The sequence below is a fragment of the Castanea sativa genome, chromosome 11 (assembly GCF_040712315.1).
Source record: "Castanea sativa cultivar Marrone di Chiusa Pesio chromosome 11, ASM4071231v1".
Lineage (NCBI taxonomy): Eukaryota > Viridiplantae > Streptophyta > Magnoliopsida > Fagales > Fagaceae > Castanea > Castanea sativa.
In genome coordinates, this window is record NC_134023.1 from 3,388,608 (window position 1) to 3,406,086 (window position 17,479).

General features: G+C 32.9%; 1 protein-coding gene across 2 annotated transcripts; it reads right to left on the reverse strand.

Annotated features, from left to right (window-relative positions):
- Positions 1-4,040: 4,040 nt before the first annotated feature.
- On the reverse strand, positions 4,041-11,956 carry LOC142615798 (metal tolerance protein 10-like). Of its 2 annotated transcripts, none has more exons than XM_075788632.1 (6): positions 11,613-11,956; positions 7,366-7,478; positions 6,810-7,055; positions 5,678-5,758; positions 5,090-5,320; positions 4,041-4,645 (listed from the first exon to the last, which is right to left on the reverse strand). In XM_075788632.1, exons 1-6 carry the CDS (start codon positions 11,779-11,781, stop codon positions 4,301-4,303), a joined length of 1,185 nt encoding a protein of 394 aa, XP_075644747.1. In that variant the 5' UTR covers positions 11,782-11,956; the 3' UTR covers positions 4,041-4,300. The 2 variants fall into 2 exon arrangements, with proteins under 2 accessions (XP_075644747.1, XP_075644748.1); XM_075788633.1 differs by lacking the exon at positions 11,613-11,956 and adding an exon at positions 10,389-10,411.
- Positions 11,957-17,479: the final 5,523 nt, after the last annotated feature.

The following is a 17,479-nucleotide window of genomic DNA, read 5'->3' on the forward strand; positions in this document are numbered from 1 at the left end:
TTATCTTAAAAATTGGTTGCTGGTAATTGAGGTAATTTTAAGAAAAGAAAGGAAACTAAAAACTTATAGAGTAGCTGAACCCAATTATATACAGTACAGTAAAAAAGGGGGGAAAAAAAGGGGTGGGGAATCAGTTGCATATTAAGGGCTTGTTTGGTTTAAAAAAAATGGTCACTCAATTTTCGTCACTCATCACTCATCACTTATTACTCATCACTCGTCACTTATCACTTAAAATACCCTACCCGTTTGGCACCATCACTCACTTGTCATCACTCAATATTTTTCACACTATTTGTGGGCCCCATACCTATCACTCAATGCAGTTTTTTTTTTTTCAGTACCCAAACTCACCGAACCCAGTTTAAAAAAAATGAAGAAGTAAGAATTGAAGACCGAACAAGTGAAAAAAAAAAAAAAAAAAAAAAAAAAAGAAGAAGGTAGAACTGAAGACCAAACCCAGGAGAAGAAAGGAAAAAAAAAGTCAAACGGTCAAAAGTTGTGGTTATGGGTCCCTTATGTGTGTTTAATTACAAATATGCTATTGAGTTATGAGTTATGGAAACTGAAAACAGCTAAAATGTGTTTTTAGTTTTCATAACTCATAACTCAAAAATCAGAGAATTGAGTGATGAAAATTGAGTCACGGAATATGAGTCATAGAATCCAAACAACTTCTCTTCCGTGGACCCCACCAATTTTGGATCATGAGTTATGAAAACAGGATTATATCACTCAGTTTTGTGGATTTCCAAACAACACCTAACTTACTATAATAGCTCCAGTAGGGTCAATCCACCATTTATATCGAATGGCCAAGACAGCTGTTGCCAAACCAATTGAATTAGTAATAACGTCGAAGAAATGATCTTGTGCATAGGCTCTAACAATTTCATTTTTATATCTTCGACAATAGACCATGAGCACAAACTTCACTACATTTACGAAGCACATTATTCCAATCATCCATTTCTCCTTCCCAGGATCCTTTTCAGGCTCAGTCTGTAATCAGGACACGAAATGATGATTATATTAATCACTGATATTGTAAAAGATTACCAAAACTAGAACTTTAGAACAACCATGCACAAGTGTTGCATTCACCAACTAAGACTGTGATCTAACTAGGATCTGATACATTTGGGTAGTATCTCAAAACCTATGTCATCCTAAAGCACTAATAACTAAGGAAACCTTGGAGCTCTGAGCTCTGACAAGACATCAAGAAGGGTGCTAATCTACAAACCCTTCTCAAATCCAACTTTGGTTAACATGTGTACAAGTCCAACTGTGCTCACCGGCTCACCGCTATATATACCCTTAAATTAAGTAGAAGCAAATATGATTAAAGTTGCATACCCTATTAACGAATCGTTGACCAGCATCACGCAGTATTTGTAAGAAACTTTTTGGCTCTTGCCTGTGATCAATCATCACTTTTCACATGCAGTGAATTGATCTTCATTATAAAATGTGTCTGAAAACGAAAAGTACCCTTAAGAAATAGTAAATAGACACTCTTAAATAGTTCTTCTCACGAAGATAAAATGTGCGTGTCTATAGTTGTTCTCAGGTTTTGAAGTTTTTTTTTAAAGTTCCTTTATTTATTTATTTTAAAGAGCAAATTGAAATTCATTTGACTCATAATAAAATGTATAAAAGCAGATATTTAAAGAATTGTAAGATAATTTTTATAAAAAAATAATTTGATAATAGAATGGAGAAGAAATTGGAATATGAAAGTCTTCTTTAGGAACACCAAAAAATGCTAGTTAAGTTATATAAAGTTCTTGTTAAAATGTTGTCGATGACACTTTTTTCACGACTATGTGCCGTCAAAATACTCATTACAAAAAATAAATAGGTGAATTTCAAACACATTATTGGACATCAAAGATTCAAGTTGTGGTTTGGAGGGCATAAAAGAGAGCATTTTGACGACTAGTGCATTGATAATAGGTTTGGAATGCTTGCAAGCCCATAATAGGTATTGCACAAGTTTAAGTTACACGGAGAATCACATTGGCCTATTGAATAAAAGTATTTTACTAACCTATCAAGTTATGTGATTATCCAAAAAATCAAGTTATGTAAAATCCTACAAATGGGTTTGAGCAACTTGTACAAACCCATAAGCCCATGAAAAACAGATTGTGTCGACTACTCTGATCAGCCAAATGGGCTTGAGCAACTTGTACAAACCCATAAGCCCATGAAAAACAGATTGTGTCGACTACTCTGATCAGCCAACCTCTGGCAGTGCCTCCAAGTAGCAACGACGCTGGCTTGAACAGAGTCATCGCTATCAAATCTATTGCCTCAGTCATCGTCCTATTTAAATGAAGTTGCTTTTATGAATCTACTTTGTGCTTGCTTTGTATGAAAGTAATGGGATTTGAATGATTTTTTGTTTCTAGTTATTAATGGAATAGAGTAATGGGATTTGAATGATTGGTTGTTTCTAATTAGTATTTATTAATGGAGGAGAGACAGAAGAGGTTTAGTGGCTAAATCAGGATGTGTAATTACATGCATCCGATTTATGATTGATTTTCTCCTCTAGAGAGAGAGAGAGAGAGAAGGGGATTGAGAACTAAAGTCTATACGATATTAATGTTTAAGTTAAATTAGTTATGTGAGATGCACATGACCAAGACACTTATATCAATTTAGGCGTTTAGTTTGATTTTGACTAAATTAAAATTGCACCCGTTAAATTTTTCTAAAAATAAATTTAATCCTTTAACTTTACTTTCATTTAATTCAGTTTTCTAACTTTTAACTTTGTTCAATTTAGTCCCCTCGTTAGTCTCAATGAAAATTGCATCATTAACTTTCAACTCTATTTAATACAAAACTACGTCGTTTTGGGGAGTCTTTAACAACTCAATTTTGATGCAGACTAACATGAGAACTAAATTGAACAAGATTGAAAGTTATAGAACTGAATTAAATGAAAGTATATTTAAATTATTGAATTTTAGGCAAAGTTAGAGGGTACAATTTGAAATTTAGCCTTTGATTTTTTATTACTCAAGCAAAGAGGGCTTTGTTTGCTCTTTTTTGCCACATCATCAAATCCATTGACATCCAAGGTTGTGATTTCCTTTTTTTCGCGTTTTTCCTCTGTCATCTTTTAAGATTATGTTAGTAGATTGATGATTGACCTAATCTTTACCCTTTTATTATAAGAAGTTAAGGATTTAGAGAACTCTACATAGTAGAGTTTTCTAGCTAAGAACTCTAGAAGATCTTGATGCAAATATTAAACACAACTGAGCAAAAATAGGGTTTAAGCATGCTGCAAAGAAATTTGCTTTGACACTGCAACACAACAGAGACAAAAATAAAATGGGGGAAAATCATTCATTCAATAAAAAAAAATTTATAAAAAAAATCCAAAGCTTTTGACATATTAACACTGAAACTACTGAACTCAAGTGTCTGAGTGAATGATTGTAAATTGTAATAAAAACCCAATTGAATTGAGGCTAATAAAAGCAGTGCCATTCAAAAAAGGACCCCAAAAAAATGTGGGTGTGAGCGAACACACAAGCATTTACGTGCTTCTCTCTTGAATCCTTACAAGACTACTTTTCATAGGACAAACCATGGTTTCGTCTTACGTTTGAGATGTAGAGAAGACCTAGCCTGAATATATTAAGGAACCGAGTTAAGAAAAACCCTTCACTCTACCTCATATCAGAATAGGATATACACCCAATTAATCAAGGTGCACAGAGGCTTGCTGTTGAATATATAATAAATATTTCCCACAAAAAACAAAAAAATAAATAAATAAATTTAATTAAAAAAAAAAAAAAAAGCAAAACAAAACTTAAAAGAGCCAAGTAGCCAACATCTTGAACACTATGAATCTATGATAGCCAGAGAAGAATTTAGCTGACAATAAGAAGTTTTGAACACCCATTTCAAGTCGTGGCACTACAACAGTTCAGGCTTTTAGCAGATACAAAATGGACAATCAATGGTTGTAAATACTAATGAATTCCTCGACAAGTAAAATTAGAGGTTAATGCTTCAATAACTTCCACGATTAAATTGACAAGAACAATAAAATGAATGCTTGCACCATAAGATTGTATCATAAAATGTCCAAATTTTTATCCTCTTACATTATAATAAAAGTGCTTGCATATCAAGGATTAGCGATGTTAAAATCCTATTCAGTCTGTTTGGGAGAGCAATAAAACTGCATCACGTACTAAGTGAATCAAAACTCATTTGAAAGCTCTTGTGATTTGGAAAGGCTGAGATCTGGCAATTACTACCATTGTCATCAAACTGTGGTCTTGTGCTCAGGCTTGTGAGTATACTCAAAGTCTATATGCACAAAAGCTCTCTCAATTTCAGGGAGTTGCTCCAGCTTCTCTTGCAGTGTCTCACCAATATTATGTGCTTTGTTCAGAAGCATGTCTTGTGGCAAAACTATGTCAACCTCCACAAAATAATGAGAACCAAAAGTGTATGCTCTTACTGTGTCAATGTGCTTGATATCTTCATGGTGGTTCCATATCAGATATGTTAACTTTGCCAAAAATTCAGGTGGTGCTGACCTTCCAATTAGTGCAAATACATTCTCAAAGACCGTCTTTGTCCATGTATTCATTGTATATAAAGCTATCTGCATCACAGGTTCAAAGAAATCAACATGATAAGATAGAGTAAAAGTCAACTCCAAGAACCCAAAAATTCCATCTTGAGGCCACTTGTGCCCATTTGGTATCCCAATTTGAAATGGAATTTTATATGTACAGGTTTTTTAAACCTCAATTTTTTCCAGATACAGCACTTTCTAAAAGCTGAAACAAGAAGCTGTACCAAACAGGAATTCTACCATGTCAAGGCATGGAGTGGCATTTTACTTTCTTTTTTTTTTTTTTTTTATTGAGTCATAAGAGTGGAAAAACCAATATTTTGTTATATTAAAAATTGGTAGCTGGTAATTGAGGTAATTTTAAGAAAAGAAACGAAACTAAAAACTTATAGAGTAGCTGAACCCAATTATATACAGTACAGTAAAAAGGGGAAAAAAAGGGGGTGGGGAATCAGTTGCATATGAACTTACTAAAATAGCTCCAGTAGGGTCAATCCACCACTTATATCGAATGGCCAGGACAGCTGCCGCCAAACCAATTGAATTAGTAATAACGTCAAAGAAATGATCTTGTGCATAGGCTCTAACAATTTCATTTTTAAATCTTCGACAATAAACCATGAGCACAAACTTCACTACAGTTACAAAGCACATTATTCCAATCATCCATTTCTCCTTCTGAGGATCCTTTTCAGGCTCAGTCTGTAATCAGGACACGAAATGATGATTATATTAATCACTGATATTGTAAAAGATTACCAAAACTAGAACTTTAGAACAACCATGCACAAGTGTTGCATTCACCAACTAAGACTGTGATCTAACCAGGATCTTATACATTTGGGTAGTACCTCAAAACCTATGTCATCCTAAAGCACTAAAAACTAAGGAAACCTTGGAGCTCTGAGCTCTCACAAGACATCAAGAAGGGTGCTAATCTACAAACCCTTCTCAAATCCAACTTTGGTTAACATGTGTACAAGTCCAACTGTGCTCACTGGCTCACCGCCATATATACCCTTAAATTAAGTCGAAGCAAATATGATTAAAGTTGCATACCCTATTAACGAATTGTCGACCAGACTCAAGCAGTATTTGTAATCCAAGAGTTGCCATTACTGATGCAAAAACAATGATTCCCTGCAAGCTCAATATAAATTAGTAAAATATTTGTCGTGTTATAGCATAAGTGTTGTAACAAAAAGTTCAAGTACAGTCTCGGCGTATCTGATGTGATTATTAGCATGCCTTGGGTCCACATCCCCATAAGTCATAGTCACCCTTGAACCTAACCTACATTCAAAAACTATTCCCAAAACCAATGCTATTTAATTTTATTCCCAAAAGAAGATTGTTTGACTGCTTTTCCATTTTATAAAAAAAATAATAATAATTATTCTAGAGTGTCTTTTCATTGCTTGATATGCAGAAGGAAAAAGCCAATGGTCCCTGCATTTTCTCATTTAACAAAATCTGTAAACAAAAACACTATTTTTTCTTTTGGCAAACTCAATATGACATGCTCAATTTTGATAACATAATGAGAGTCTAAAGCATGACCTGATGAAATCTTTAGATGTGTAGTAAATTAATTTCAAACTTCTTGGAATGGAATAAAACTGTAGCTTAAACGCCTAACACCATTACATTTCTCTTTATTGCTTCTTCTGCTTTTCCCTCAAGCATTTGTGGATTATGATCATGTTGAGGCAACAGCAGTAACGGTGGAAATAGCACTGCAGTATATTTCCCCCATTTATCACAACAATGCCAACGATTGGCCAAATGGAAAAAAGAAAAGCACATTCCTTGACTTCTTTGGGGCTAACTTATTAATTAGTTTAAGATGCACAATTTCTCTCCACCAACTTTTGAGCAACCAATGAGGCAAAGGCGCAACACCAACCAAGTACAATTGAATTCTCATTATCAGCCTTAAGAACTTAAATCTATCAGAATCTGCATTTTAAAATTATCTGAAATACAAAAGATTAAGGAAACTAAAACAATAGTCTTTTCTGCTTTACTTAGTTGGAGTTACGGTAATGGCCTGACAGAAAAGAGAAGACTATTTTTTATTATGGCAGTAAAACTTATTAAAGTAATCGCAGGAAGGTTGAGTCTAAAATTCAAATATACATTTAAGGTATTTCCAAATGCACCCTCACAATTGTTGGATTAAATGACTTACCACTGGCTGCATCCTTTTTTTTCCAATTGGATAATGATATTGGTTTGGGTTTTGCATGGCATGAGAAGTGAACCACAATATAAACCCCGACAAGAGATCTAAGAGTGAATCCAGGGTAGAGGCAATAACTGCCAATGATCTGCTCTCAATAGAAGCAAAAACCTTGGCCGCAAAGAGCACAAGGTTAGCTAAATTTGATATCCGGATAGCCAATCTCTCACTCTTTGCAAGCTGCTTCATCTCATCCTGAGAAAGCATAAATGGATCAACAAAAGAAATCAGTTTCTGCTTTCCAGGAAATGAGACAGATTTAGTTGAAAGGATATAGTTTTTTTTTTTGGGCCGCAGGGGGAGTTGGGTGGGGGCAGAGCTTGAAACCTCTGTCTGTACTCAGGAATTGGGCATGGCCTCCAGCATTAAAAGAATGTTTATCAATAAAAAATCTTACTCATAAAGAACTTCCTGTGTACTCAGGCTTCACCCTTTTTCTTTTCAATAAAATCTTCTTACTATACAACCAAAAAAATGATTAAAGCAACCTCGCAGAACAACCAACCTCAGTTAGATTTCCAGGAGCAAAACCTGTTTCAGTCATAGCCTCCATCTCAGTAAACCCTTCAAGGAGCCTTTCTTGTTTCTTGTAGTAATCAGCAACCTTGCATCGTTTCCCTGCAGACAAGGGTACAAGTTTTACATTACATTCATCACTAATATTTGACGATGAGATGAATTAAAGCATCCAAATTCATCAAATTTTTATTTATGTTTCATTTTCCAAAAGAACTAAACATCACTCTCTTTTTTTTTAATTAAATGTCACACATGTTAAGATTAAGAAAACTTTTTTTTATATATGTTAAAGATTAAGAAAACATTAATTGATTATGATTATAAAACTATAAGTATAACGACTGAAAACAAAGGCAATATGTGAAGTGCCTTGCCAAAGCTCCAATAGGAAGTTCAAAGCTGTCAGGTTATCTATAGTTACTCTCTTTCGGTATCATCTCTTAAGAATGTGAGAGGGGTTATTCAGAAATTTTAAGCAAAAGAAGTATGGAATGCCCTTGCTGTTAAATGGAAGAACCCAGATGTAAACTACACAAAAAATTCAATCATTTAAAATATTTTATAAATTTATTTATCCAAGTACGGGTTTTTTTTTAATAACATACGGCACCTTTCTAAAGAAGAGCTTGTTAGACTCGCCTTTAGCCAAAAAAAAACCCTAAAGGCAATTGACCCCACTTGCCAGAACCAATTATTGGCTAATCCAAGGGCATTCACTCCTAAAGGGCTAAGCAATTGTTATCATAATAAAGTCGGAATAGTGGGTCAACATTAAAAAATCAATTCATTTGCATAATTTCATCTTATTTGTACAAGATTCCCTAGTGAAGGTTTTGGATTTGATGGCAATCGTGCATGTCAGCTATTTTGAAGGCCAAAATCAGAAAGTTGCTTTACCAAACTAAGCTAACTAACTAGTATATTTTCAGCAGATATGGGAAACCACACCAACCACATACTATTTCCTGATTTTAGAACGGCGGAAGAGCATAGCTAACAGATTCCATCTAAATGCTTCTTTGCACATATGAATGCCAAAGCAAAATACAATGCATCAGCAGGACCATTAAATTTCTTTGCAGCAAACTGCTGTCATACTTGAAGATCTAAAAACCACAATGGAAGGAATAAATTGTAGCAATTTTTAACCAAAATTGATAAAACCACCCCGTTAATTAAAACTGATATGTGGAATAAGATGCGCCAATTTTTAACCAGTTCAAGTCATCAACAGAAGCTTTAGGGTTCTAATAATTTTTTAAAATGACAACAAAACAGCAATAAACAAGATCAAACTCCCTATAAGAATCATCGCTGACTCGAGCAATAGACTGGTGCTTTGTTCTTAAAAAACATTTTGTATGTGTTTCCCTTAACAAAGCCAAATCAAGTAGAATTGCATATGTTATATCTGGTGTGTTTTGCTTGTCTTTGCTAGCTTAGTGCACTCAGATCAGTAGGTGTATGGTAGACGTGTGTAAAATTTACACAATTTTGCCTAAAAATGACTCACATCATTTAGTATATAATTGTGTAAATTTACAAGTTTGCTATAATAACCGTGTAAATTTACACCAAGAAGACAAAAAAAATTTTAAATCAAGAAGAAATGATATTTTAATGAAATGTAGTGTAAAATAGATAATCTAATGTGTGGTGTTTTAAAAAGAATGTAAAATATAAAAAGTAAATTTTTATGCTAAAATAGACAAGAATTTTTGTACAAGCTTAATGCTCTTAGGTTTGAATGGTAGATTACAAGTTGGGAGGAGACTCACTTTTCTGACAATACAATATGTGAGGAATACATTAGCTACATGAGAATGACATTATAGATAAGAAAGAGTTGCCTTCGTTGACATTATCTTTTCTTTGTTCAACCTTTTGTAATGTGATGTTACAAGTCTAGGAGAAGAAGTTAATTGTGTTCTATGCAAACGTACAAATGTGGAAGTGAAAGAGTGTTGAGGTGTCTGGAGTGAGTAGCAAAGTCAGTTTTCTTTCCCCAAGATCTCGCTTGAGAGTGATGAAATCAATTGAAATGTATTTGTTAAGAATACCCTCTTCCATAAAATTTTGCGTGACAAAACATCTGCAGTGCAAAATCTCAACACTACCAACCAGGCTTAGGCACAGTTTATACCCACCCCACCTAAAAGTAAAACAATCACCAAACTTTGATTAAAATAAGACAAGAAGCAATCACCAAATTCAACATATGCCTCTTTTTCTAGCAGTCAGGAACTTCCATTTTTTACACCCCCCCCCACCCCCACCACCACCACCACCACCACCACCACCACCACCACCAAAAAAAGACACCTAAAAACTGAACATTCACTATTTGAATCAAGTATTAATAAAAGCTTTTTTTCATTTTTTTTACAACTATTTCTGCAGTTTGCCAATTCATAAACCAGAGGCATATAACTTAACAATTCGTTGATGATTTTCAACTAATTAACTTTCTTACTACTATTGAAACTTTCAACCAATAATTTACAATTAAAGAACCCATTTCAATCTATAACTGAATTAACAAACACTAGGCTTAAAAAAAATATATGTATTAGACTTCCATAACATCTAAAAGGGACCACTAGTACCTATCTAAAGAGGCAAGGAATCTTTCTTATTGCGTAAGAGAGCATTAGTTTTCTGCTGGACCAATTGTTCCACATACCTAAGCTTAAGTGAACGCATCACGTATTTGATACAAAAATAAACAGCTAATTTATGTGGTACTTCAGTGCACATGACTTGCTTCTTATCTACAGTCCTTGTCATAAGAATTCCATTCCATAAATGGGTGCCACGTAATGACCACAAACACATATATTGTGTTTTGATGTAAATTGTGCCACACAAATGAACCTACCACATGATCGATCACTTGAAGACACATGGAAGATTGTCCAAAATTCAAGCAAAAGCGACCTCCACATTACCAAAAAACACACTTTTCTTTACTTTTTATGGTACACAGATCTGAGATCTCCATATCCTTACCTAAAAGTCCATACACTAGGCACCCAACATGAATTTGACACTAAAGATGTGAAGCTGACCACTGCCATGAATGGTTTGCAGAGTGAGCCAAGGCCACTAGGCAAGTGGCAGAAGAAACAAAACCATGAAAAAGAACAAAAGTCTAGTGCCACATTCTTTATGTACCACAACTTTGCCATAAATATGTCAAGTGAGTGGCAGAGAGAAAAGAAATATTGCGTTAGTGTGAAAGTGATAAATAGTAAATCTCAGTCGGCATAAAATAATTGTAAAAAAGTTGTTACAATTGATGCCGTCTTAATCAAAAAGAAAAGGTTGAGTCACATAAGCCAAAGGAAAAGGCTTTAAGTATATCTTATTTTCTGTACACCTTTTTAAAAAGAACATTTTTAAAAGCTCACTTTTTTTTTTAGATAAAACTCATTAAAACACTACAGTAAATTGTTCACTGCATCTAAGAAATTTTATTTAATTTCGTTGTTTAATTTATATAATGAGTTTTATATAAAGTGTTCCCCTAAAGCCAAAAATCATTTAACATATAAAAATCAGATGAAAAGAACATCTCTGTTTCTCAATAGAATTGAACAACATCTATGAAAAGAAGAAGAAGAAGAAGTAAAAAACACAACTTTGATAAAAACAAACACAACTTTTTTTGGCTCTTTTCTGTGCAAGATTCAAAACCCAGGTTTTTCTTCTTCTTTTTTAACTTCTCAAAAAAAAAAAACCTGGGTTTTGAATCTTGCACAGAAAAAAGCCAAAAAATAAATAAAAATAAAAATAGTAACTTTAATTCTATATTGACATTGCCTGGCCATCATAAAACTCTTGGTGCTTAACTTTGCTCCTTTTTTTCATTGAACTTTGTGCTTATACAAGTTAAAACAAAAACAAAAAAGCAAATACCTTTTTGAGCATAATATCAAATATACAATCAACACATATATAATTACATACATAAGCTGCTTGACTGAGAAAAATCTGAAAACAAAAATAACATCTTTGAACAAAATTGCATCTGGGTCTTCAATCTTGGTAAGAAAAAAAAAACAAAAAACAAAAACAAAAGCATAAACCAAAAGCAAATCTTTCATTCTATATTGACATAAGGCCTGGCCATTATAAAACTCACCAAAAAAAAAAAAAAAAGCAAAAACCCTTTTGAAAATAGTATAAAAAATATTATACATCTACACATAAGGATTTGTGAAGAGGACTAACTTGTGGTACGACGAAAACGGCGCAGAATGAAGGAGCCATGTTCATCTCTTCTTTGAGGCAGTGCAGGAAACTCTTGCAGGTTTAGCCTCCATGACACGTCTGCTGGCAAAAGAGGCTCCCTTCTGCTCTCAATGTTTTCATCCACCATGCCTCTCTCTCCATCTTCCATCACTCTCTCACTCTCACTCTCACTCTCTCTCTCTCTCAAAAAGAGTCACTAAAAACACAGACTGTTCTTTGTTGAGCTTTTGGTTTTTTTATTTTTTATTTTTTTTATTTTTTTGGCTTGAATGAGAATCGCCAAACATGTGAAAGGCTTTGAAATAGTATATTTTGCCAAGTTTATATAAGCATACGTAGAGAAAGTATTTATTACTTTACTTCTTACTATTTTGGACGTTTGTAAATAAATTAAATGTTTTGACCTTTTTTTTTTAACTGTTATGGTCTATTTTAAGAATGTATATATTTTCATTAAATATTTAGATTCTTTACACTTTGCAAAGTTTATGAGTTTTTTTTTTTTTAAATTACTGAATGCGTTACTTTTTCGTATTTAGAATCAAGATTCTCGATTCTAAAGATAAATAAATAAATACTACTTGATTCTTGAGTTTTTAAATGACATGGATCTTGTTAGAGAATTAACAACTAGAATGTCAAATGTTAAATATTTGAGATATTAAAAAAATATTATATTTTCAAGATATATATATATATATATATATATTTTGTACATGAAATAGGTAAAAAATATATTTTGTTTTGTGCTAAAATAAATTATGAGGAATGTCATTATTAATGTGGTCACACTTTACAATTACGTTATAATATGGTTAATTATATTTCCTTAAGCACTTCACAATGAGATTTAGCATTAGAAAAAGTTTAGCTTCAAATTAGTTTAAAGCTATCTTCCTCCAACCCATGTGACAGTTGAAAAAATTATTCATATGTAATTATAGTTATATGACCTATGATGGCTTTCTTCCAACAACCTTGGGCCTATTGAGCTCAAGCCCCTAATTGAGTGATGGACCCGTGTTAGGGTAGAGGGGTGCCCTGCCCCCCCCCCCCCCCCCTTCTCATTTGGGAAAAAAAGACACTATATGCAAAAGTTTCCCCTAAAAAATATATTTTTGGCCCTCTTCCTTCAAAATCTTTACATTTTAACCCATTAAAACTAAAAAGAAAACTACAACATCCTTTTGCCCATTGCATATTGATCCAAAAATATGAAACCCATGAGAACTATAATCAAATGTGTACAGTGGATAGTAATGCTTGTTTGTAAGTTTATTTTTATGAATTATTAATTATTTTTAGAAAATATTTTATTAACATTAATGTTGTTGTAGCTTGTGGGGTATGTTTGTTTAGTTTATTTTTTGGACTAAATTTTGAAACGATAGAGCTATATAATATGGAAATAACGAAACTTTTACTTAAATGGTTGATGATGGGAAAATTATCTATAATATTTGATTTTTTTAAAGAAAAAAAAATTACAAATAATTTGAAGCTGATAATGCAGCATTGCCTCTAGTGTTGATGTCCCAATTTGTGAAAATTTTCAAACAAAATTCCAAAAAATTACCACCAATTAAATAAGTATTCAGTCCAAATTGTGAAAATATGAGATTATAATGTTAATGAACATGATGAAATTCAACAAAGCTTGAGTAGATTTTAGTTTTGATTCTTATAAACTTTTTTGGGCTTATACTTTAACCCCCCAACTTCGAATTTTGGTTTCGTCTCTGCCCTAATTTATTTGTATCTTGTGTGGGGGTTTAGCCCACAATGGGAGATCCTTGGAACTATTTTTCTACCGGTGCTACCTCGAATTAAGCTTGGCAGAGAAGGCTTTCGAAACAGCCAAGCTTCCCTTCTAAAGTCTAAGCAAGACCTTTACCCAAGACTGCATCCTCACCTTTCTCTCGTGTATCACTCACCCAATTTTTGCTTTTAACCCCTTAATCTTTGCCCCTCTCCTATGATTTATGCCCCTGTTTCAATGGGACAGTCATGATGAGGGAATATTTAGTCTGACAATGGACCCTTCCACCCATGAGGTTTGGGTAGTTTCTTAAGTTTTGTCCATTGTTTCACCATGTCATGTCACATATCAGAGTGTGGCCCCACCTTCTGCCATTTGAGGTGACCCATTCACTCACTTAGGCTAAACCACCTCATTGTCACTACTATCAAGAGACTATTTGGTAAGAGCATTTAAATACAAGTTTTTTTTTCATTTGTTTTAGAAACCATAAAATGGTGGGTCCCACGCTTAAATCTATTGCTTGGCTAATGTTTTCTAAATACAACTCTTAAAAAGTTATTTCATATTTTCTTTATGCAAAATTAGATTTTGAAAATAGCAGAAGGGATGTTTTCAAGATACATAAAATATTTTTAATGACATAGTTGTAAATAAATTGGAAACAATAGACCCCACTTATTTATCCAAACTATTCTATTTCTTAAATTAAGTAGCTTATCTTTATCATAAAAAAATTCTCACTTTTCAAATTTAAAGTTTATCATAATATAAAAAAGGGTATAGTAGTTCTATTCCCACACTTCAATTTTGAAACTTAGCATTATCCAAAAAGAAAAAAAAGAAAGTAATCTACACGACACATTGCGTAGAATAAAAAATTTTATAAATAAATCTCAAAGTTGAAATGGTCTCCCAATTTATTTATTTTTTTTCAGTATTTTGAAAATTGTTCTTAAAAGTGGAAGCCAAACACATATAATGTAGTAAAAATTATTCTTTGAAAACTAGTTTCACATTCAATTTTTGAAAATTATTTTCATTTAAGAAAAAAAAAATCCTCCTACTAAATAGGCCTTAAATGTTTTCATTTTTAAATACAGTTACAACCTAGATGAAATAAGGATAAGCTGTAAAAAGTATTCAAATTAATATATAAAAAAAGAACTTTTAAATATAACTCTATATCTTAACTATGAAACTATACTTTTTGTCACATTCTCACAATTATTAATTTGAACAAAAGGAAATCATTAGACAATGGGAATATAATTTTTTTTTAAATAATAAAATATTATTTTCGTCCCTAAAGTTTGCATGAATTTCATTTATCGTCTCTAAACTTTAAAAATATCGTTTTTCATTCTTAAACTATTGAAAATATTTCACTTTCTATCATTAAACATGTACATGAAGAAATTATTCACTCTAGTAGTGCAAAGGCTGGTTTGACTTATGTGATTAAACGCAGGGCCTCCTATATACATACATACATAATATATATATATATATATATATATATATATATATATATATATATATATAGGGGGCTCTGCCCAACTTGGATGAGAATGGACTGGAATGGAAGCCCAATACAACTAATTTGTAAAGATGGTTAATCGAGGTCAAACCTTTATGCCTTGACAACCGCGGTTCAGTAATTAGAGGAAAAAGGATGGCAAAGACAACAATTTAAGTTAAGAGTTATGACAAAGAAAATTATTATTTAAGTTCTTCCTTAGGCTGGCCGAGGAGCAATAGTTCTTAGGATGTACACTTCTTGGTGTTACAGTTCTCAATTTTCCTCTATATTTCTCTATTTCTTCCTTTGGAATTTTTCTGATCCCCCTTCCAAGAGGATCTTCTCTCCCATATATAACTACTTAGATTGCATCTCAACCTTCCACTTGGATGGTCATTGATCTCTCCTTAGATACTTGTCCCATCGTTACCTTGCTGGTGGTGGTAAAGCAGGCTGCGGCCTGTGAGGGCACTGTTTAGGGGTTATTTTTTCAGTAATGTGGCAAGCTGAGTTGGTATAGTGTATTAAATGTGGAGGTGATGGATGCTTTATCTGAAAGCCTCCTCCTCCCCTTTCTTGCACGTTACTACTTCTTTCCTCAGCCTTCAACCTTATGACCTTGGTGGCTTGTCTCTAGTCTCTCGAGAAGTATCTACTCCTCAAGCTCTTTGAGCGAGCCGCCCTCCTCGGTTTTTCTGACTGGGTTATCCTGACTGGACTAGGATTGATTTGATGAATAGTTGGGCCCAGTTTCCCCTCTGGTGGATTCCACTTAATAATCTTCTTTCTTTAGGCTTCCCCCTCCCACAATATAATTGTACTTTTTATAGCATGATACAATCTTACTTTAAAATTAAAAAAAAAAAAAAAAGAAGAAGAAATAAATATCCCAACTTCATAATTTTGTATGTTTTGTCACATTGTAGACTTGTGCATAACTGCAAACCATTTATTTGTTTGCTTTTTTTTTCTTTTTTTTTTTTTTTTTTTGCATTCAAATGAATCAAATGTCACACAAGTGTACTTATCTCCTTTATCCCCATGTGTATGTTAAGGTTTTATTATATATCGTGACTGCAACTTGCAATTGACAATGCAGAAATTAAAAATTATTTTCCATGAGTCGGTAGCACCATCGAAGCATATTCTATTATTCTTATGATCTTTGTCTATTTTTGGCACGTTGTGATGAGTTGCATTCACAAAAATAAATGGAAGTTAAACGGGGATATGAAGTTTTTTCCTGTGTAGGAGTATAAAATAAAGATCACAACATTTGATATGGATACACATTTCAGATTTTTATTGATTATTATTACCGGGAATCTTTTCAGCCAAAAGAACACTTTTTTCTTACAAGGAATGATTCGGGTCATTTATTCAAATGCAAAGTAATGATTTTTTTTTTTTTTAAAGATTGAAATGAAGTAATGATGTGGGTTAAGAAATACGATACAGTATGTGATATTGTGATCTTAAAATAGGCAAAGGCAACAAAATCAAAATGCAATATGGCTCGTTTAATTTTGGCTTGGTGGCAAAGAATGCCTCAAGATTTTTATTACCTAACAAAATGAACTCCTTGAACTAATCATGCTTTTTTTTTTGGAGAATCAATCATGCTCTTTGTTAGGTAACGAGTCTAATGACCCATGCAGTTGAGGGGTCGGAATTTCAGCCCCCACCTTCATCAACCACCCCATACTTATGGAGAGAGTGGTGTTTGGCGTTGGCCCAAAGCCATTGGCATTTGGCACCTTGGTATCTGTTTTGTAAACAGTTTTAATTTTTTATTTTTCCTTTTTGAAAACTTTTTTTTAACACAACAATTTTTTTTAAAAGGAGTTAATTTTTTTTTTTTTTTATGCGTTTGAGATGGGATGATTGGCAGCTTTTAGCCCTTTTATTTTTCCCTACTATTTTTTTCTCAAAAAAAAAAGAAAGAAAACTCCCTACTATTTGTAGATAAGCAATAGAGAATAGTATAAGAAGAAAATGTAATTTAATGACGAATTTGTAAAAATTCACTTTCAATAAAAAGTTATTGAGTAGGTTATAGTCTTAGGCTACAATTAATTTTGTAGCTAAATTTGTCTATATAAAATTGCTTAGTTTATTGAAGAGTGTCACGTATATTGCTTAGACTTACACTCTTTTAATATTCATGCTTTTTATTTCTTGAGATAATTGCCTATGTCATTCACAAGTCATCTTAGGGTAAATTTCTATAAGATAGATTTTCATATGTTATGTATTCAAATGTCATTCTAAAATAGACTCATCTATGTTATACATTCACATGTCATCCTATGATAGAATCACATGCACGTGCATCCACATATCACTTTAGGGTAGATTTGTATGCCATGCATTTACATGTTTATGCGTTTGCACTTGTTCAATTTATACAAGCCAACATATACAATAACTCTTTTTCAAAACCCAAGTGTCAAATTCTTTATTATTTAAGTGGTGAAATGTAGGGTTAATTTCAAAACAATGTATTATCCTTTGGGATAGGCATCATAGGATGCCTAACATTTTCCTCACGCATAACTGAGCTTC